The sequence below is a fragment of the Protopterus annectens genome, chromosome 12.part0 (genome assembly GCF_019279795.1).
Source record: "Protopterus annectens isolate FY-2018-M chromosome 12.part0, PAN1.0, whole genome shotgun sequence".
Lineage (NCBI taxonomy): Eukaryota > Metazoa > Chordata > Ceratodontiformes > Protopteridae > Protopterus > Protopterus annectens.
The window spans coordinates 1,252,815,427-1,252,838,016 of record NC_056746.1 but is presented as its reverse complement, the minus strand read 5'-3'; the positions used below and the strand labels follow the sequence as shown (position 1 = coordinate 1,252,838,016).

At 35.6% G+C, this 22,590-nt stretch overlaps 1 protein-coding gene across 1 annotated transcript in view; it reads left to right on the top strand.

Moving 5' to 3' along the window:
• The window catches only part of LOC122817098 (interleukin-17F-like), a 110,236-nt gene that overhangs the window by 62,013 nt on the left and 25,633 nt on the right, over positions 1-22,590 (top strand). Inside the window, exon 2 of the mRNA XM_044090270.1 lies at positions 20,092-20,333. Within this exon, the coding sequence (XP_043946205.1) occupies positions 20,092-20,333 (242 nt within the window). The remainder of the gene's footprint in view (positions 1-20,091; positions 20,334-22,590) is intronic.

Here is a 22,590-nt window from a genome sequence, read left to right as displayed (position 1 = left end):
TGCTGTCATACCTTGTTCTGCTCCTTTTGAACACCAACCACTCTGCATTGTTGCTTGATACCTGAAATGACAGGTTCCCATCTTGGGTAAAGTAATATTTTGAAAGTGTTAACCTCATTGTTCTGTGCTGTTGGCCAATATTATGTCACATCCTCTCTATATTTGTGGCCTGATGGTTGTGTGAGGATGTTGTCTGTCATCTGTTTAAGGTCACTGTGCTGCAATTCACGTCTCTGACATGAGATGAGGTAAATTGCTAGTGCAGACAATTTTTTTCCATATTTTCTAAGACATATAATATTTAATTTTCATTGGAACCTGTGTATGTTTTTAATGGATTAACTGAAAAATGTTAATAGCAATGATGAAAATACAGAAAGAAAAAATTGTAAAAGAAAATGTACGCATTTCTGTGACTATTACAGCAAATTTTCTGCTCCAGCCATTTTATTAGCAAAATTTTTTAAGTTTTTGCCCTTCTATTTGTTGAATATCAACCTTATCTTAGTGAGCTGGCCTATTCATTCCACATGTAACAAGTCAAGATCCAGTCGAGATGCACTGCCATTCAGGCAGCCATCAAGGGTTGTTCAGTTTTTTTTTGTATTTTGCAGCCTTAACCTCACTGTGTATGCCCATTAACATGCCCATGGGTTTGGCATGCAGTGTGGGCATGTTATTCGATTCCCTATGTGACATAACTCCTCAGAGTATCCCTTCCATCTTGAAGCCAATGCTCCTTTGGGATTGCTGGTATCCACTTGTGGTTTAACCACAGACACATGTGCCCCAAGTATGAGCTCCTACACCCCTCTGGACAGGCAGGTCAGCAAAAATGTGATAGCTCCAGCAGGCACCCTAGCCACTAATAAGACTTGGGTTGCCTGGGTTGTACTTAATGATTTACCCTTTATGCCAATGGAACTGGCAGCAACATTTTTTCATAATCATAATATCTCTGTGCTTCGTAGTCAGCAGCTGACATCTCACCTCTGCTTTCTTCTTTTATGCTCATTTTTAGATTATTAATTTTGCCACTAAGGCAAGCATCTTCCTACTATTACATGTTTCTCTCCTGCTCTTTTGTCTTGCTGGAGGCAAATGTATTTATTATTTGTTTATTAGAAAACATAACTCTGTGATGTCCTTCCGAACCTAGTTCTATGTCATGCACATCCCATCCTTGTTCTGTCCATTTCCTTTTATCTAAAATATATTTGTCTTTGTTTTTCAGTTCTAATTTTATGCAACTTTTTATCTAAAAAGTGATCTTACATTTGTCTGAAGTTGATACTCCCCCTTACATCCCGTACTGCACTGTTTAAAAAGTACTACAAGTATTGCCTTTAATTCAAACATTTCAAATCACTTTGTTTTGCTTTATATCTGATTAGCAGCTGCAGTTTGCACATGAAAAATAGCAGAAGGCGAAGGAAGACAATGTATATTTCATGTTCATTATAGTTTTCTGGCCTATGATGTTACATTATGAAATATATCATGACAAAATGTGTTGGAACATTCATCATCTAAAGCTACTAAATTTACCCATCTCATGTCACCAACTGTCACTACTCAAACCAGACCCATTTTTAGGTCCCACCTTTATGCAGTTTGTATTTAGAGTTTTATTATGGTAACCTTTATAAAGGAAAATATTTACGCTGATGTGCTGCTAACCTATTCCCACACCATCTGGTGGCAGGGGTAAATGATCTTCCCACGTCTATAGCAGTGGGCTACCACATGTAATACACAGATTTTATATTCTATATATAGTATATATTTTATATTTTATATTCTGCACTACTTTTCACAACTGCTGTCTCATGGTTTTTATCTTTACACATTGTTTTCATGGTCATAACAATTCCAGAATTTATATCCTATGAACGTTCATTAGATATTTATCAGTTTTTTAATCCTTAAGGAGATTTTGCAACATAAGTTTAAGCATGTTGTTTATAATTCATGTGTTAAAATCATTTGAATATGTTTTTTCCTTGATAAATAGCTATAGCAAATCTATGACATGGAAAAAAACAAGCAGTTGGCATATATTTATTGTGGCAATTATTCATCATTGCATAATTAGTGTCACAAAATTAAAGAATCCTCTCAGTTACAGCAAATATGATATTAAACATACACTGTGATACAATGTAATCAAAAGACAGTGTCTGTGTTCACTTCCACCACTAAAAATTGAACAAAATAAAATGAAAAGATGAAATAACTATACTAGAATGGCACAATAAATATCCATTTCAAATGAGAAGCAATAGGTTTGGCCATAAAGTCAAGAGATCTGGCAAAGATTGAAACTGAATACATAATATGGATGTAAAAAGTGCCTTACCAACCTGGGTAGAATAACTCAAAACACATTCTCAGATTATTTTACAATGCTTGTTATTTATAGCCAAGCATTTTTAAATATATAGAAACTCTGCTGACATGTTTAAAAACAGCTTAGTGTTTTATGATATGGCTGAAGTGTTACACTTCACAGTGTATTTTTTAGTTTATTGTTTCGATTTATTGCATGAACATGCTAGAAGGCTTCGGTAATAAGTTGTTACACAGCAGAATAATTCAAGTAAAAAATGTCAGAGAGACTAAAGACCATACTGTACATTATATATTCTGAAAGCAAAATGTGTCTCATCCTAGTGAAGTAAATCTAAATTAAGAACTACAAGTTTATGAATATTACACTTTTGAGAGATATGAAGGAAACAGTTGTATTACTGACAAGAGGAAAAAGGCTGGTGCTTGAAAAAGAAGCATCTAAAACATTTCTATTTTAATCTAATATAGAGTATCATTATTTATGTTGGAAAAACACATTTTAGTTTATATAAAATCATGTGTTGTTTCAATGGATCTCTCATTTTCTCATTTTGATAAAAAGGTTAAGCTGACATTGAACTTTTGGATTTATTTGGCTGTATTTAAATTCTGACAGATCTATTTTGCACTGCTTATACACATATTTGTAATTTAGGGATGGCATTTCCTACTCAAGTGTTTATTCTTACCTTTATTAAGGTCTGTGTCATGCCCGAGGACAGCTCTTGGGTTAGAGCATGTCTACAGTTAACAAATTCACATAAATAAGACTGATATTGAATAAACATGCAGGATAAACAGATACTGCAGTCAGATAAAACAAAGTCTTGCAAAATATTATGTCATTAAATATGGACCTAACTACTCATTTTTGAATTGTTAAAACATAGCAATAGCTACTGAGTTTTAGAACAGCAGCATTCTTAGAAAAAATTCTTTACACTGCATTCTTTGTACAACACATGATAATTGCGAAGTAAAAACTGGGATGAAAATGCATGTGACAACCAATCCCATTGGACTGCAGCAGCTGTCACCTGCTATGACACCCCTCGGGATACAAACAGTTGCCAGAATGAATCCTGGAAGACATGTAGACAGGTGACACATAGTCCCTTATGCAGAAAGACAATATGCTGTCAAAATTCTAGGCTGTTTACGAGTGTGCAGCAGGACAGTTTTCTAGCTTGGTATGGCCCAATAGTCAAAGGAAATGGGATGGCAGGATATTCAAAGTACCCATAACAATGACATTTAGATGACATTTAGAGTACAACTGACTATTGCTTGTAATATACTTTCAAGGTAAACATTTAAAATTTGCAACAGGTTTTATGTCTCATTTTGTTTTCATAGCTAATTAAGTTGTAGGGCATATAAACTATATTGCAAACAATACAACATGTAAACTGCATTTGATGTGCTAACTACGTAAAATGAACTAGAATATTAAAAAAAGATGATTTTTTTAGAATTCATCACTGAAAAATAAATAAAAAGCATCTGTAATGGTAGAAACCAGGCAGCCCATCAAACATAAACAAAAATCAGTAGTAATTGTCTTTGCATGATCCTTTAATAGTTACACTGCAAAATGTACATTACACAAGCTAAGAATGTTTAAGAATGTTTAACCAAATTATTGCAGAACTTTCTGCATAAAAACTACAGTCTGGATGTTTAGATTGTGGTACAGTTGCATCACTGCATTTAAGATGCTCTGCAGCATAACTATACCCAGGAACTTTTTCTGAAATTGTGGTACTTGTGGACTTGTTATGGCATCATGTGACAAACAGTGGACATGAGACGAATTAAAAGAACTCTTACTACTACTACAAGTGACAGCAGAAATGTCTGATCTTATTTGTGGCAGTAGGACTGTAGGGGAAAAGTCAGATCTGCCAGGTAGAAGAATCTAATAATCCCACTTTTGTTACACGAGGGCTTTCAGCATACTGTTCTGAACCTTCAACAATAGTCTTCATAGTGAAGAGGAAAGTATTTCTTTGTTTGTTGATTTATTTGTCTGGGTAAGTGGGCTGTTGCTAGGTCCCTTTTCAGCAATAGTTTGGGCCATACACAGTATACACAATATACAGTTATATGTGACAAATTGAAAGAATTATTACCATTAAAGGCTGTGTATTATTTAACAATTTGTAGGTTGGCAATATGCACAAAATGTTGACATTGGAATGCTGTCATCAGGATTACAAGATTACTAGAGAATCTTATAAACATTATATATAACTTCTACAGTTATTACAATGAACTGTGAAATGACTCTATCACCCAGTGCCAATATCACACTGACATGTCTACTCATTATAAAGGTGGGTGGAGAAGTTCTGAAACTGTGTAATTTCAGGTAGCAATGTATTTTAGGCCATATGTATTTTTTTTCAGAATCAGTGTTTAAAGCAGGGAGTCTACCAGTTGTTCAAGTACTCTAACAACAAGTGCCAGCTCTACGAAGTAAATTTCACTGAAACCACTTTCAGCACCAATGGAGTTTGCATTTTAGTCCACTGCTGTGCAGCTTTGGAATAGTTACATATAATGGGGATATGGGTATATTGGGTTCAGGGGGATTTGCAAACTTGCAAAAAAAAAACTGTGAGGTTCTCTGAAAGTGGCTTTCGGTGAGTTATTTTCACTGTTTCAGCTGACTGAATGTTCCTTTGGTGAATCAATGGTAGATCATCGTGGTTTTGTGGACAGCAGGCAGTAAGGAGCTGACCTAATTTTCAGTGTGACTTAGCAGAGAAGAAATCCCCAGAAAGTTGACACAAAGCAGCCTGTGTCACAAGCTCTAATTGCTGGTGGTAACAATGTCAAATATTACATTGCTTTCCATGAGGCTGATCCATAACACAGCAGATGGGGCAGGGGGGTAGCTGGGACTAGCATTACCATGTAAAGGCAGACCTTGTTTAGACTAGATGCAACTATGAAGAACTTCAAGTCATATTTCACCAGTGCTGTTTTCCATGTCCCTGTCCCCCCCCCCCCCCCGCACCTTTTTTGGACCACAGATGAAAGGCAAATTACTCAAAAATGAGAAAGAGAGGAGGATGTTTGCAACTGTTGGGATAAAGTTTTCCATTCCTCAATGGATTGTTTACTAGAAAACAGAAGAGTGCTAAGAACACAGGACATTGCAAATTCCAAAGCCATCCTTTAAAATATGCTCAGGCAAGAATTCCTGAAGTTGTGTGAGTTTCCCAAATAGATTTTTCCCTAGAGACAGAGGTGGTCCTTAAACCCAAGGATTCTATAGCCTTCCACCATATTGTCAGGCACAGAATCCCTGAGGATTTCCCAACTGTCAACTTCTGGAGGCAATTAAAGGTCAGATAGCCCTCCATCTAACTATATGGTTATCAATCATGCAAGAAAGATGAACTGAGGAAATAATTTCTAGAGGTTATACAGTCCTGTTTTCATTTTCTCCTCATATGACCTCCTTTCCTCTACTAGATATCTCACCGCATCAGAAAGAGGTGACCAAAAGGGAGGTTGCAAACCTCTTTGTAAAAAGGCTAATCAAGAGGTTCTATCAGACCAGAAATACTATGGAGTCTATTCCATTTTATTCTCCCAAAAGATGAAGGACTTCAGGTCAATTCCAGATCTAAGTAACACTCGATCAATATGTGCAGAAAACCAAGTTCTAGATGGTCACAATGCAATCACTCTTTCAGTGTCTGTAGGTGGGAGATTGGATACACTGCTTGGGTCTCCAGTACACCTATCTGTATAAAAGCTAAGGCAGTGGGAGGCAGTCATTATCACTTCTAAACTCTTCCATTTAGTCTCATCATAGTCTGAAGAGTGTTCATCAAGTGCATGTCAGCAGTCGTACCTTGCCCAAGACTGCACGGGGTAAGAGTTTCCTCATACTTTAACAAATGGATCCTACTTTTTCCTCAAATAGGAGTCACTGACTTGCACAAGAGATTACTTCAACTTTTTCTGCCATTGCAAATTTAAGTAAATACTGAGAATTCCTATTTTGACCTGTCGCAAGTACATGTATGTATAGGCTGTCACTCGGGAGCTAGAAAGCCTCACACTGGACAGAATACAGTCCAGTCCGACAGATGTGGAACTCCAGCTACTACATCCCAGTCCATCTGCAGCTTTAGTGCTATAGGTGCTGGGCTTTATGGCAGCAAATATTCACATAGTTCCTTTTGCAAAGTTGCACATAATGGTCTTCCAGTGGACTTTGTGAGTACAGTGGTCTCAGTCACTAGATCCCATGAATCAAGTTATTCATCTGTTGAAGGTGTGTCACAAGCATCTCTTCTGGTGGTTTCATTTTCACAGACTGGAAAGGGAATATATCTTTACACATCTCCTCATTGCACTCACAGTCACCCCAGATGTATCAGCTTGAGAATGGGGGCATTGTCTGGGGCAGATGGTCCAAGGGATGAGAACTCAATAAGAGGCAATCCCACATAAGCTTTCGAGAGATGACAGTGGTCCTTCTAAGACTGCAGGCATTTGTTGGACCACCATCCTTCAGTATGATGCATATGTACTACAATAATATAATACAGGAATGGATAATCAGGTTACTTTGTTTTCTAATAGCAATGCACATTTCTAGTCAAGCCAACTCATTAGCAGACACAGTCAGCAGATACTGTGGACTCTGAATCTGGTTATGACATGGATGATATTCCATCAATAGGGAAAGGCTTGCTATGACCTGTTTGCATCTCTGACCAGCACCAAATATATCAACCTCTTTTTCCTCAAATCACCTTAAGGTCAGTCACTTGGGACACTACAATCCACCAGTGTCCTCCATGGTTGTCTATTTATTTATTTATTTCTTTCTTCAAATAAATATCAGCACAAACTCAAAATCCAGCCGAACCAGCACTTGGACACCAGCCACAAGTCATGATGATTGAATTTATTTCTAGTTAAGCGCTTTCTTCCCTTGGTAGGGACTTCTTCAGAACAATTAATACAAGAAAAACCCAGCCCTTATATACCCTTAGTACAAATTAATGATATTTTATAATTAATTGATTGAAGAACAATTTGTTAAAGTAATAGTTAATTATTGTGCAACTATTACTTTAACAAATTGTTCAGAAATAAATTCAGTCTTTTTGACTTGTGGCTGGTGTCCGAGTGCTGGTTCTGCTATTTATTTGTCTCTGTTGACCTTAATAGTCCAACTGGGCAAAGCTCATTTTCAGAGGTGGCCTTGGGAACAAAACCTCCATCTAATTGCAGTCTACATATTATATATCCAAGTACAATTTACAATAGCATACTACATGTACATGTACAATTTATAATGGCAAACTATATACAAGTACAATTTGCAATGGCATACTATATATACATGCACAATTTACAATGGCGACCTGTATATACATGTACAATTTAGAATGACATATTATATATAGATATATATATATATATATATATATATATATATACACACACACACACACACACACACACACACACACACACACACACACACACACACAACATACCTCTCAACCGCTCAACTGCACCAAATTTCTTGGTTACCGGTTTTGAGGTCCAAATAATGGGGTGCCACAATTCCCGAGTGGCACCCCATAATTTCTGATTTTCCCAGCTATTTTTTAAATGTTGGCCTTTTGAACTGACGTTATCATGTGCGTGGTGACGTCAGCTCCAAGAACAGCCTGCCAGCCTGTCGGAATTGAGCTCAGTGGTATCGTGTGAGCATTTCCGGCTTTCTCTTCCAAGATCTGCAAAACAATGGAATTGTTCTGCTCTGCTGCAGTGGGTCTCCAGGAACGTTGTTGCTTGGTTCATTATTGATAGCTGAGGACATTTATTCAGTCCAGGAACAGCTTGGTTTGTTTTTTCAGTTGTTTATTCAGAACATTGCTTGGTTTTATATTGAACGTTGCTGCCTGGTACAGTGTGTGTATGTGAGGAATGTTGCTTGGTTTGTCCAGCTTGGTTTGTTTATTCAGAACACTGCTGCCTGCTGAGGCATTTATTCAACAAGCTGCAATTTATTCAATGAGCTGCAAGGGAATTTATTCAGTCCAGGAATTTATTTAGTACGTTGCTTGGTAGAGTGTGTGTATGTAGGAAACATTGCTGCCTGCTGAGGGAATATTATATTGAACATTGCTGCCTGGTAGAGCTGAGGGAATTTGCCTGGTTATTGAGAGCATTTCATTGCTGCTTGGTTCGTTATTGAGAGAATTAACTTACTTTATATTGAAGTGTGTATGTGTGTGTGTGTGTGTGTGTGTGTGTGTGTGTGTGTGTGTGTGTGTGTGTGTGTGTGTGTGTGTGTGTGTGTGTGTGTAATGCCCCAGTTAAATATACCTGGTGGCTAGATTGAGTTATTCAGGCTCAAACCCTGTACCTTGGGTACGGGTAGCAAGAGCCTGAATTCCCTACCCACCACCACTTGTGAAAGCTGTCCAGGCTGTCCAGGTTTTTGCCTCATATTTCTGTTTTGTTCGTCATAAAATCTGTGGTTTTCTGGATTTTTGTGCAAACCAGTGAAGGACTGAATTCACTAGATAATGACAGGCATTTGAATTTCAGACTTCATATTCTTCAGAAAATACATGGTAACCCAAAACCTTTTATTCTAGCAATTCTCTAAGTTTATAAGATGAATATTTGAAATTTGTCCCTATTTCTGGGCTGTATTCCCCCAGTATTGGCTTTGTCCAGCTTTTTGTGCTAAGAGGTTGAGAGCAATGGTGAGAACTGAATTCACTGAATATGTTTGGGGGCTGTATTCCCTCCATTATTGGCTTTGTCCAGGTGTTTTGTGCTAAGAGGTTAAAAGCTATGGTGAGAACTGAATTCACTAAATGATAACCATTTAAGTTTCAGTCTTCTATCTTTCAGGAAACAGCTAATTTGACATGCTGGTATGGTACTCTGTAGTGTAGTGCACAGGGTCCTGGGTTCAATCAAGACTTGGCAATGAAACGCATGGTGGTAACACAACCTTTTATTCTAGCAACTTTCCAAGATTATACATGCAATGTTTAAAATGTGTCCCTAGGATTTGGGCTTTTGCCCCCCCATAATTTTGGCTTTTTCCAGATTTCATGTGCTGCAAAGTTGAGAGATACAGTTGAGTGTCGAGTGGATTTTACAAGGAACTGAGAGCTTCAGGAGAAGAGAAGTTTAGTGCTTCTTATGCTGAGTTGGCTTCCATTGTTAATACCATAACAGTTGAATACTTGCTTTTGGTGCAGAAGGCAGTGGGTTCTACTCTCACAGTATGTAGATGTCTTGCTGATCCTGTACTGTATTGTACTTTTTGCTTTTGGTGGCAATAACTAGTAACTATGAACCTGTTTTCAGTTTGCCATCCATTCCCTATTGCAATATTGCTAGCTTATCATTTTTTAATGTAACATAGGCAAGTTATCCCTCAAGGGTAACAGACACTTTATTTGTAGATAAAACAATGAAATATAAAGTTGTTTGCTAGCAGCAACCTCTTCATTAGTTACAGATCTCTTTAGTGTGGAATTATTTAGATGGCTTTTACTTATGCAGAGATTGTGCATATTTACTGATACTGGTGGATTGTAGAAGTTTGAGTAGGCTTTTATGATGGAAATGTTCCGAACTGGGTAATTTTGTCATTATTGGTGCATGCATTTTGTTTCATTGTTTACAGGAAAATGTTCAAAACAATACATTTAAAATGGCCTCTAACAACTGTACTGTATTATACAAGGAATATAATTTAATACAGTCAGGAAGCTGTATCAAAGAACACACGTATGTTTTGTGTGCAAGGGGCCTATGATTTGTAAATAGCCCAAAGTTAATCTCTATCTGCCACTGGTCAGATGTATTTTCTTTGAATGTGGGCTTCAATGCTGTTTCAATGAATGTGAGTTTCAAGGGCAGAGAAGTTTTAATGCTAAGTCTATTTTCATTGTGAGACTGCATTGCTTTGTTTAGCAGATGTCTATTAGTGTTTATGCTGTAAAATATAAAATAAAACTTTTAAATGAAATCCAAATCATTGTAGAAGTAAAGCAGTATGCACATTACAGTGTTTATGGTAAATGGGATGAAATAACCAAGTAATGGGACATTGGAATGGCTGCGGGGGACAAGGATGCCATCATAAGAGTTGTCTCTTGGCATTGCATTCAGACCTGCACCGTAAAGTCTAGGAAAATTAGCATAAGTGTGCACTGTTTACAGTCTGCAGTGTTGGACGACATTATTCTCAGTAAATTGTTCATTTACAAGCAAGTATAGCAGTGTGCTTAGTAAAGACTCCGCTAGTACTCCAGCAGTAGAACAGCTCATGGCCAAACTATTGGCAACAGAAAACACAAGTTCCATGCTAACAAACTGAGATTTGAAAAGCACTTGCATGATTATATAATGAACAAGAAAAGAGGTATATTCAAACAACAGCAAACAAGATGTATATATATAAACAACAAAGACTATCAGTGAGTCCCAGCTCTACCTTCCAATAAAATTTATTTCGTTGAACAGTTCCTTCTCTAGCTGGCCAACAGCCTTTACAGAGTAAAACAGTAAAACTCATAAAACACTTGCAATATATACAAAAAACCAAGTAATCAATCAATTACATAATTAAACTATCAAATCACATAGCTTAAATATATTTAAAGTCATAGTCTTAAACTAGACATTGCCAGTTACATTCTCTGTTCATTCCATGTGGATGCAAAGTCCCAAATTTCATAATCAAAATGCATTCCTTTTGTCTTAACATATTTTTTGCCTATCAACATCATTATAATATAATGGAACATGTTCCAGAACAGACACTTTTATATTCTCAATATTTCCATGGTGCACTGAGTTAAAATGTTCAGCAATAGGACTAGTAATTTTATTATTTTTAACATCTCTAATATGTTCTTTTATCCTATCTGCTAGCATTCTTTTTGTTTCTCCAATATAATATTTGTTACAATCACAGAATATGACATACACAACACCTTTGCTCATACATGTATATTTGCCTTTTGTAACAAAAATTTTGCCATTTATTTTATTCACTTCATTTACAACATGTTTACATATAGCACATTTTCCACAAGGGAATGTTCCCAAATTCTTCACAACATTTAATTCATTAGTACAAGGCTTTTTATAAATGCTGTGTATCAGAAAGTCCTGTATATTTTTCCCTTTCTATATGATGTCATTAATTTTATATTTTTCAGTGATGTTATATCTTTTTAATAAAATTCCAATATTCCATAATAATTTTATTACCAATCATAGAGAAGTTAGTGTACTTTGTAACAAAAAACATTCTCTCCTGTTCAGTCCCATATTTATTGCTCCTTTGATAGTTATTTTGTCTAGTAGTGCCCTTACTCTGTTTAAAGGCTCTATGCAAGCTATTTTCTACATCATCTGGGTTATACCCTCTATTTTTAAATATCTCAGCCACTTTATAGGCCTCCCTAAAAGCCATATTAATATCAGAATTGAGTCTTTTTATTCTCAAAAATTCCCCATAGGGAATGGCTGACAACGTATGGGGGGGATGGCAACTATCTCCCCACATTTTCCAGCTTATTTCATCAAATTTTCTATGAATACTAGTATATATGGGAAAGCCATTATTGCCCCTAAGCGAAATATCCAAGAAATTAACCTGATTTCCCTTTTGTATGTCACTAAATTTTATACCAAATCTGTTATTATTTAATTCATCAATGAAATTATCTGATGTCTCCCAATCCCCATGACAAATGAAAATTAGGTCATCAATAAATCTAAAATACCTTAGAACATTATTTTGAAAGAAAGGCAACCTATAAAGATGTTCATTTTCAAATAGCCCCATAAACAGGTTAGCATAGGCTGGTGCAAACGCTGCCCCCATAGCAGTACCTGTAACTTGTCTATAAACAGTGCCATTAAATTCAAAAAAATTATTTTTCAAGCAGAATTCCACCAGTTCCAGGACATAATATGTTTTAGGACTATCATTCAAAAGAATTTTATAGCTTCCAAGCCCAAAATATGGGAAATATTAGTGTAGAGACTCTCTACATCCACCGTAATAAAATACATATTTTCACCCCAATATATATATTTTATTTTCCTTAGAAAATCATATGAATCTTGTATATAAGAAGGTAACAACAGAACTTTCTTTATCAATATTTCATGTAACATGATGCAAAGATTATAAGTAAAATATCCAAAAGCTGACACAATAGGTCGACCAGGTGGTCGGTTCAGATCTTTATGAATTTTAGGTAAGCAAAAGAATTTTGCAATTTTTCTGTTCTTTACATTTATTTTTCTATTTATATCCATTTGGCTTAGATAGTGTAATCTCACACCTTTCTGTAATAATTTTTCAAAATCCTTTTCTGCTTGACATAGCTGATTAATGTTAGTTTTACAATATACATTGTTGTTATCTAGATGTTGCATACACATACTATAATAATCATGAGAATTTAATATAACTAATTTTCCCCTTTGTCTGCTTGTTTAAAGACTATATTACAGTTTTACTCAGTTGTTGCAACTTTTCCCATTCCAATTTTGTTAGATTATAAGTATGCTTTTATTCATAAAGCCCTCTATTTCCTTTTCTAACATTGTATTCAGTAGAGATTCAAAACGTACTATATTAGAATTTTTACATGGAGGTAAAAAATAGTTATTATCTTTAAGCATATGTGTATTTAATAAGTCATAAGCATTGTTTTCATCTTCACTACCCGATGCACATGAATAAAAACTTTCTTCACTTTCTGTTTCACTATCTAATGAAAGTAAAACATCACAGTTAGTATCTAACTCAGTTGCTTTATTTAATCTAAAGAAGTGTTCCTTTAAATGCATTTTTCGCATAGTTGGAACAATTCAGTTTTAACCTCATACTTTTAGGTAAGCATGTGGGTACAAATTTTAAACCCTTCTCTAAAACAGACATTTCTATCTTGTCTAGTTTATAACTAGACAAGTTAACAACATAATTACTATGTAAGTTATGTCCATCTACCTTTCTTATGTTGTCCATCGCCCGAGTCTCTCTGGCGTTCTGGATTGTTCCAGCCCCTTTCCTGGTATTGGTATAATGTCCATTCGATTCTGAGTAGGTTTTATGAAATGCTTCTGGGTTTGCTGCAACTGGCAGTCTAGGAAAAGTTTCTCTGTCATCTTCTTCCCATGAAGACCCTCCACTTTCACCAGACAGGAAGTTCTTACTGGCATATTTTTCTGAAGCAGGATTTCCTTTTGAAAAGAGACACTCTTTCTCCTGTTTCTTTGAAAGCTAGGAAATACAAACGCCCTCTTGTGGTCATAGTCTCTAATGTCTCTAGTTAATTTAGATTTTTTTCTTTCTACCAGATCTTTTCATAACTATTTAATTTGGTGTTAATGCCTGAGAGGAAATTCTCTAATGTAGAATTTGATGTAATATTTACCAGTTGTTCACAAACTTGTTTAGTTTCAACTACAAGTTTGTCTTTTTCATATTGTCTCTTTCAATTAAAATTGACACCCATTCTAAACTGCACCGATGTGCAGCTGCTATCCATCGTTCATGAAATTTAACTTCTACTTCATTAGTAAGGTCAAATGGTGTTGATGGATTCTTAATAGACCTTAACCCTCTAGGTGTTATATCCAGTTCAATATATCTTTCAAGACTGCCAATATTATAGAAAGTAGATGTTTCTTTAAAATCAATCTTTCAAGTTTAGAACACAAGTCCTGTACATCTGGATTATCTGAAATAATGTTCTTTTTGCCTACCATAGCAAAAAGGATTGGTAGTAGTTCTCTTCCTGGAATTTTCCCATTTCTTTATAATACCAAAGCCTGAGTCTCCTGTAGCTTCTGGTACTGCATTCTTTATCATTGATGTACCAGTGTCATTAGGCAAATTACTGAACGGTTGCTATTTTCTCCATTCCGATTAAACATCTCCATACCAGTCTCTCTAAATATTCTAGGAAAGGAGCACATGGACTCACTTGTCATATTCAAACAACAGCAAACAAGATGTATATATATAAACAACAAAGACTATCAGTGAGTCCCAGCTCTACCTTCCAATAAAATTTATTTCGTTGAACAGTTCCTTCTCTAGCCTCGGCCAACAGCCTTTACAGAGTAAAACAGTAAAACTCATAAAACACTTGCAATATATACAAAAACCAAGTAATCAATCAATTACATAATTAAACTATCAAATCACATAGCTTAAATATATTTAAAGTCATAGTCTTAAACAAGACATTGCCAGTTACATTCTCTGTTCATTCCATGTGGATGCAAAGTCCCAAATTTCATAATCAAAATGCATTCCTTTTGTCTTAACATATTTTTTTGCCTATCAACATCATTATAATATAATGGAACATGTTCCAGAACAGACACTTTTATATTCTCAATATTTCCATGGTGCACTGAGTTAAAATGTTCAGCAATAGGACTAGTAATTTTATTATTTTTAACATCTCAAATATGTTCTTTTATCCTATCTGCTAGCATTCTTTTTGTTTCTCCAATATAATATTTGTTACAATCACAGAATATGACATACACAACACCTTTGCTCATACATGTATATTTGCCTTTTGTAACAAAAATTTTGCCATTTATTTTATTCACTTCATTTACAACATGTTTACATATAGCACATTTTCCACAAGGGAATGTTCCCAAATTCTTCACAACATTTAATTCATTAGTACAAGGCTTTTTATAAATGCTGTGTATCAGAAAGTCCTGTATATTTTTCCCTTTCTATATGATGTCATTAATTTTATATTTTTCAGTGATGTTATATCTTTTTTAATAAAATTCCAATATTCCATAATAATTTTATTACCAATCATAGAGAAGTTAGTGTACTTTGTAACAAAAACATTCTCTCCTGTTCAGTCCCATATTTATTGCTCCTTTGATAGTTATTTTGTCTAGTAGTGCCCTTACTCTGTTTAAAGGCTCTATGCAAGCTATTTTCTACATCATCTGGGTTATACCCTCTATTTTAAATATCTCAGCCACTTTATAGGCCTCCCTAAAAGCCATATTAATATCAGAATTGAGTCTTTTATTCTCAAAAATTCCCATAGGGATGGCTGACAACGTATGGGGATGGCAACTATCTCCCACATTTTCCAGCTTATTTCATCAAATTTTCTATGAATACTAGTATATATGGGAAAGCCATTATTGCCCCTAAGCGAAATATCCAAGAAATTAACCTGATTTCCTTTTGTATGTCACTAAATTTTATACCAAATCTGTTATTATTTAATTCATCAATGAAATTATCTGATGTCTCCCAATCCCCATGACAAATGAAAATTAGGTCATCAATAAATCTAAAATACCTTAGAACATTATTTTGAAAGAAAGGCAACCTATAAAGATGTTCATTTTCAAATAGCCCCATAAACAGGTTAGCATAGGCTGGTGCAAACGCTGCCCCATAGCAGTACCTGTAACTTGTCTATAAACAGTGCCATTAAATTCAAAAAAATTTATTTTTCAAGCAGAATTCCACCAGTTCCAGGACATAATATGTTTTAGGACTATCATTCAAAAAGAATTTTATAGCTTCCAAGCCCAAAATATGGGAAATATTAGTGTAGAGACTCTCTACATCCACCGTAATAAAATACATATTTTCACCCCAATATATATCTTTTATTTTCCTTAGAAAATCATATGAGTCTTGTATATAAGAAGGTAACAACAGAACTTTCTTTATCAATATTTCATGTAACATGATGCAAAGATTATAAGTAAAATATCCAAAAGCTGACACAATAGGCCGACCAGGTGGTCGGTTCAGATCTTTATGAATTTTAGGTAAGCAAAAGAATTTTGCAATTTTTCTGTTCTTTACATTTATTTTTCTATTTATATCCATTTGGCTTAGATAGTGTAATCTCACACCTTTCTGTAATAATTTTTCAAAATCCTTTTCTGCTTGACATAGCTGATTAATGTTAGTTTTACAATATACATTGTTGTTATCTAGATGTTGCATACACATACTATAATAATCATGAGAATTTAATATAACTAATTTTCCCCCTTTGTCTGCTTGTTTAAAGACTATATTACAGTTTTTACTCAGTTGTTGCAACTTTTCCCATTCCAATTTTGTTAGATTATAAGTATGCTTTTTATTCATAAAGCCCTCTATTTCCTTTTCTAACATTGTATTCAGTAGCTTTGTTTAGCAGATGTCTATTAGTGTTTATGCTGTAAAATATAAAATAAAACTTTTAAATGAAATCCAAATCATTGTAGAAGTAAAGCAGTATGCACATTACAGTGTTTATGGTAAATGGGATGAAATAACCAAGTAATGGGACATTGGAATGGCTGCGGGGGACAAGGATGCCATCATAAGAGTTGTCTCTTGGCATTGCATTCAGACCTGCACCGTAAAGTCTAGGAAAATTAGCATAAGTGTGCACTGTTTACAGTCTGCAGTGTTGGACGACATTATTCTCAGTAAATTGTTCATTTACAAGCAAGTATAGCAGTGTGCTTAGTAAAGACTCCGCTAGTACTCCAGCAGTAGAACAGCTCATGGCCAAACTATTGGCAACAGAAAACACAAGTTCCATGCTAACAAACTGAGATTTGAAAAGCACTTGCATGATTATATAATGAACAAGAAAAGAGGTATGTTTATGGATCCTCTACATGAAAAGACCCCTTTGCACATTCTTTGGTAATGTAAACAATTTTGTGGTCACCACAACATGAAGACAATGGCTATTCCTCTGATGTGGTGAAGTTAATGTGATTCCACTAAATTGGATTATACAAGCTATGCTACATTAATGTAGAAAACTTGAAAACAACTACTGCCCTTTCTCAGGTCTCAGTGGCAAATAGTGGCATCACACTTTTTCAAAGCTGACTTTTAAAAAATGCTTGGAAAAAAATTAGTCTTAGTTGAAAATTTCATCTTCTGCAGTGAAATAATAAATGGAGCGCCATATTAGTATAAGCTTGAGATACAATGCTCTCACACATAAGGTTGCATGCAAGTTATTTCAGACTTTCTTTGCATTTTATTTTACATTGTAATGTTACATCTGAATTACATACCATAATTCACAAGGAGGACTCTGAACAGGACAGTCATGTATAATCAAAGATGAACTTCAACTGACCAAATGGCTTCCTGCACTCATCCCTTACTGAGCAAGCCATTGTGTCTAGTAACTCAACAATCTATTGGCTTCATTTTTAGCATTCAGTCAGCTAAACTTTTTTTTTTCATTAAAGTATATACAATACTGAAAAAGGGGTCATGATACTAGCTATATGTGCACAGTGTAGCTACAGAAGTAATTTCTGAGAGATTTCCATGCACTTCCTGCACAGAAAGTTTTGTAAACCACAAAAGTTGATATGCAGTGTTGACACACACAGATCTGTGGCTCATTGCTGCAGTTAATTTCTTCTGAATCTGGTACTGCCAGTGCCGGGGAAAAGGATTCCAAGTTCCAAGAGCTTAATGTAAGTGTGGAGTGTTTACACTTTGTACTTTGTCCTTAACCACAACTTCCCTTACTCATCCAACAGATAGGTTTTCTGAATCTCAGTTACTTGTTTAATAGGTGCTGGCAAGGGCAAAATTATGGACTGTTTTGATTGCTCTTAATTGGAAAAGTCAGCATTTTGATGAAATGTAACATTTCCTGGCTTTTAGTTAATAGAAACATACAAGGCCAGTTAGAAGAACTGCATTGATTTAAATGTTATATAACCAGTGCAATCACATTGTTGATCTAGTAGACAGAATTATTTGATTGCATCTGCACCATAATGAAAACAAGTCTGCAATGTAAGACGTAATCCATAGCAGGAGCATCCATCAGGAAAAGGAAAACAATTTCATCATACCAAGAAGGGTAAACATGAAGTCAGTACTGCATGTACTGCAACACTAAAAATGTACAGTTGCAAGCACCTTACTCGTGTGCACCCTGACAGATGGAAACACATAATCTGGCAAATAGCACAGAGGATTAAGGCTATGACCTGTTAATGAGATGCTTTCTGTTATACAGGATTTCATTCTGTCAGCCTTTATTTGCCTGCTGTGAGACCTTGAGCAAGTCATTTAACCAGACAGTACATTCAGGCAATTGGGAAATTGAGCTAGGCTCCTCAGTGGTCTCTTGGACCACTTGTTTAGTAACTTTCTATGAACTTGTAGATGAAAAGTATATAAAGCTGCCTTGCACAAAGCAAAACCACTTTAGGTGAAACACTTTTTTTGTGGAGACAAAGACCCTACACTCCCATGTTATGGGCTGCACCATCTGCTTAATAAAGCAACTTCAAGTTCATTGAACCTCAGGGTGAGGGGGGTTTATTCACTTTCAGTGTACTTAGTGAAGGGTGAGTATAGCGAGGTGTTGCAAATTGCACCCACCAACAGGCATCACTCACAGTAGCAGTTTCACTACCAAGCCCACTGTGAAACCAGGAATCATGATCCACATTACTGCACAGTAATGTGACTGTAGCTGAAATGTCAAAGATGAGACTGTGCCTGATTTGGACATATTACAATGTTACTGCACAATAATGCAACTGTAGCTGAAATGTCAAAGATGAGACTGTGCCTGATTTGGACATTACAATGTTACTGCACAATAATGCTACTGTAGCTGAAATGTCAAAGATGAAACTGTGCCTGATTTGGACATATTACAATGTTACTGCACAGTAATGCAACTGTAGCTGAAATGTCAAAGATGAGACTGTGCCTGATTTGGACATATTATAATGCATTTGTTTCCAGCATGGAAGCAAAAGTTACAATACTGCTCTTGGAAGAAAAGTAACGTATCTGTATAAACAAAAGGTAAACATGCAGAAAACCCATTCTGAGTAAATTGTTACGGGACAATCTCCTTAACTGTGGTGCCTTATTTTGAGGACCATCATTGTGTTTCAAAAAATCCTTGTTTGACACTAAAAAGTTTTGTCATGTACTGTTTAAATTTTAAAGTATAAACACATGATAAATTGCACAGCCATATAATTCTTCTAACAAAGTATTTTATAGGTATAAAGTGACACATTTTCACTATAGTGCATTTTTTTTAGTTAAATTGATTAGCATATGTTCTTCATGTTGCGTTTTTGTTCAAATTTTGACAGGTACTTATCAACAGTTGGGAGTCTAAAAGTTAAATACCACAATAGTATAACCCAAAATACTGTTTGTCGGTAGCAAGAAGAGGGCATTAAAAGTTCATAGGGACAATTTTTTTTTAATTCTGCTGAAGCACAAGTACTAATTTAACAACTGTATTTCAAAATGGTGCTTTTCTTGGTCTTAAAGTGTCTGAATCCAATTACTTTGCAAAATTCAGACATCAGAACATCAGAAATATATCTCATTTACCAGTTCTAAGTAGTACATGCTTGCACACTGCCTAGGGAAATGCTAAAAGCAGTTAATTCAGTGTAAGTACACTTGCTGTAATTTATTGATTGAAACAACACTTGCCTTGCATGATGCATCACTATCATGTATTGATTAGATCCTTATCACAATGTTACATGGAAATGAACATTTGTCTCAGTGTGTTTTATGTCCATTTATCAAATATTGATATTTTTAAGATTTTCATGCATATACAATTATAAGTAAGTATAAATGGCATGTGTTACAAGTTTTTTCTTCCTTTACAGATAATAGCCATTACATTGTTCCTTCTGGTGATTATCAAATATGAATGTCTTGCTTCTCAAAAGTCCTGCAAAGAGCCCTCACATAAAAAACTGCACGAACAACTATATAAACTGGCTCCACACTACAGAGATTTACTGTTAAAGGATGTCATACCTGACAAGAAGCTGAAAAAGTGTCCTAAAACTATAAATGAAACCTCCAGTGCAATTCAGGACATAAGCATTTCTCCATGGTCATACAGGTACTGTTTCTTTCAGAAATGCATTCTTAATTTCATTGAATAAAAATGATCAGACTTGATGTTCATAGTTACTAGGCTTACAGTCCAGAGGACCTCAGCCCAAATTCCCAGTTGCCCCCAGGTACTGTCTAATTAAACTATTTGCTCAATGTCACACAGTAGGCCACCAATGGAATCAAACCTTGTACATTTCATACATTAGGAGTCATTCATGAAGGCATTCATATCTGCATGAAGGTGGCCAAAGATTTGTTGATGTGTTTCCTCATGACATTTTCAGACTCTCAGCAGAGTACCTGGCCTACATCACTTACCTTCCCTTATCATTTTGTCAGGCACCCTAGACAAGGACTGTTTGAATATCCTGTGCTCTTTTATTTTTAGGTTACTCATCTTAAATATATCAGTAATTAGCAAGTATCACTTCCGTGCAAAACTGATAGTGCTTTAAAATTAGTTGAACATATTTTAGAATTATATATTTAAGTTTAGCACAGTCTCTTATGTGCTTTATTTTAAAATTGGCAGATAGAGCAGTTCTCTGCCAAAATTATCTATATAAGTTTTGGGACTTTATAATTTTCAACCTTTAAAAATAGTTAGAAATCTTCACAAAAATGTTACTTTTTCCAGCCATTTGTGTGCACTTGATTAGCTTTGTTCACCTCACTTTCATAATGAAGATTATTAGCAATCATCACCCAAAATTTTATAAGGAGTCTTGTACTGTGTCTGTCCCTCATGAGCAATCAGCATGCCACATATAACTAACTGATACCTGTCAACAAAGGCCTTGCAGTTGTACCTGAAAATGAACCTGACAATGTGACACTGATAGAGAAGAAGAAGAAGTGAACACACACATTCAAGATAATAAAGATGGAGTTTAAACCTCACCTGAAACTGTGTATATCAGCTATTTATATAGAAGATTCAATGAGTATGCCAGTTAAATGAAGAGACATGAGATTGATGTACTTCTAGACTGAGTGTAACCTAATAAAACCTGAATAAATCAAGCTGATCTTCTGTTAGTCAAGTAGTCTCCTCAAATGCAGAAGAGTTGCCACCTCCTAATATAAAGTGGCTCGCTACTTACCATGATAGCAACTGAAGCTGAATGTATAATATTGTAATGAAACTAAATGTCTGCATTGTTTGAATAGGATAAGTCAGTTTTAGCTGTGGTTTATATGCAGTGTCAAGAGCATATTTCAAATATACCCCTCAGCAGACTGAGGTTTCTAAGTAAGGTCAAAAAAGTGATTCCACCCCTTCCCCATGACTTCAGTTATGTTAAGTACCTGATATGGCAGCCATGGTACTTTTTGATATTACGCATATATAGCATAGCTCTACTCTGCTGCACTGCACTTTCCATATAAGTAATGTAAGTCTTGAAGTGTAACATGGTTTTAAACCTTGCTGACAGCACACTGTTGTGAGGCTGCTTCTGCTGCAGTTTGCCCCACTTTCTTCAGATGCGGTGTTTCATTCACTTGCATTCCCTGGGAGGTGCAAAGTGAAGTCTGAGGAGGACAGATGCATTGTCAACTCTGACATTATATACATTATTGAGGTGTGTTGTCAGCTAGCTATGAAGGAAGATTGCATGGAGAAGGAGTATGGCCATTGGCAGTCCAAAAGTCATAGTCAGATATCAGAGGACTCTGTCACACACAAGTCCATTAATTCCCATGCAGATGACACAATGGCTATTAAGGCTTTGGAGGTCTATTGTTGTGCTGGATCTTGGATGCATATGTCTATAGAGGGACAACTGTGAAACCTTGGTCTGCACCTTGTGGACTCAGATGTATGCATACATGGAAGACCAATACACAGGCATTTTGGTACATAGAAGAGTTCATTGTCTAGATGGGCATGCTTCAGAGTTCAATTGCAAAATACTTGAGTGACACATGAGGATAGGTCATGACCTATCAGTGTCAGTGGCACAACAGGTTGCACACTTACCTTTAGGGAAAAAGACTGTGGGTTCTATTCCCGCACCAAGTAGATCAATAACTGATACTGTAGTGCAGCATAAGGAGGGTGCTGTCCTTTGGATGAGATGTCAAACTGGGGCCTGATCTGCTTGAGTTGGTGGTAGCTCAAGTGGATATAAAAGATCCTATGGCATCTATCGAAAAGAGTAGGGGTCCTTTATTAAATTTACTTATTTACAACAATCATATAATATTTACAATATTTATACTACACATATTGTTTACAGTAGTTTAAACACTTCACCTCT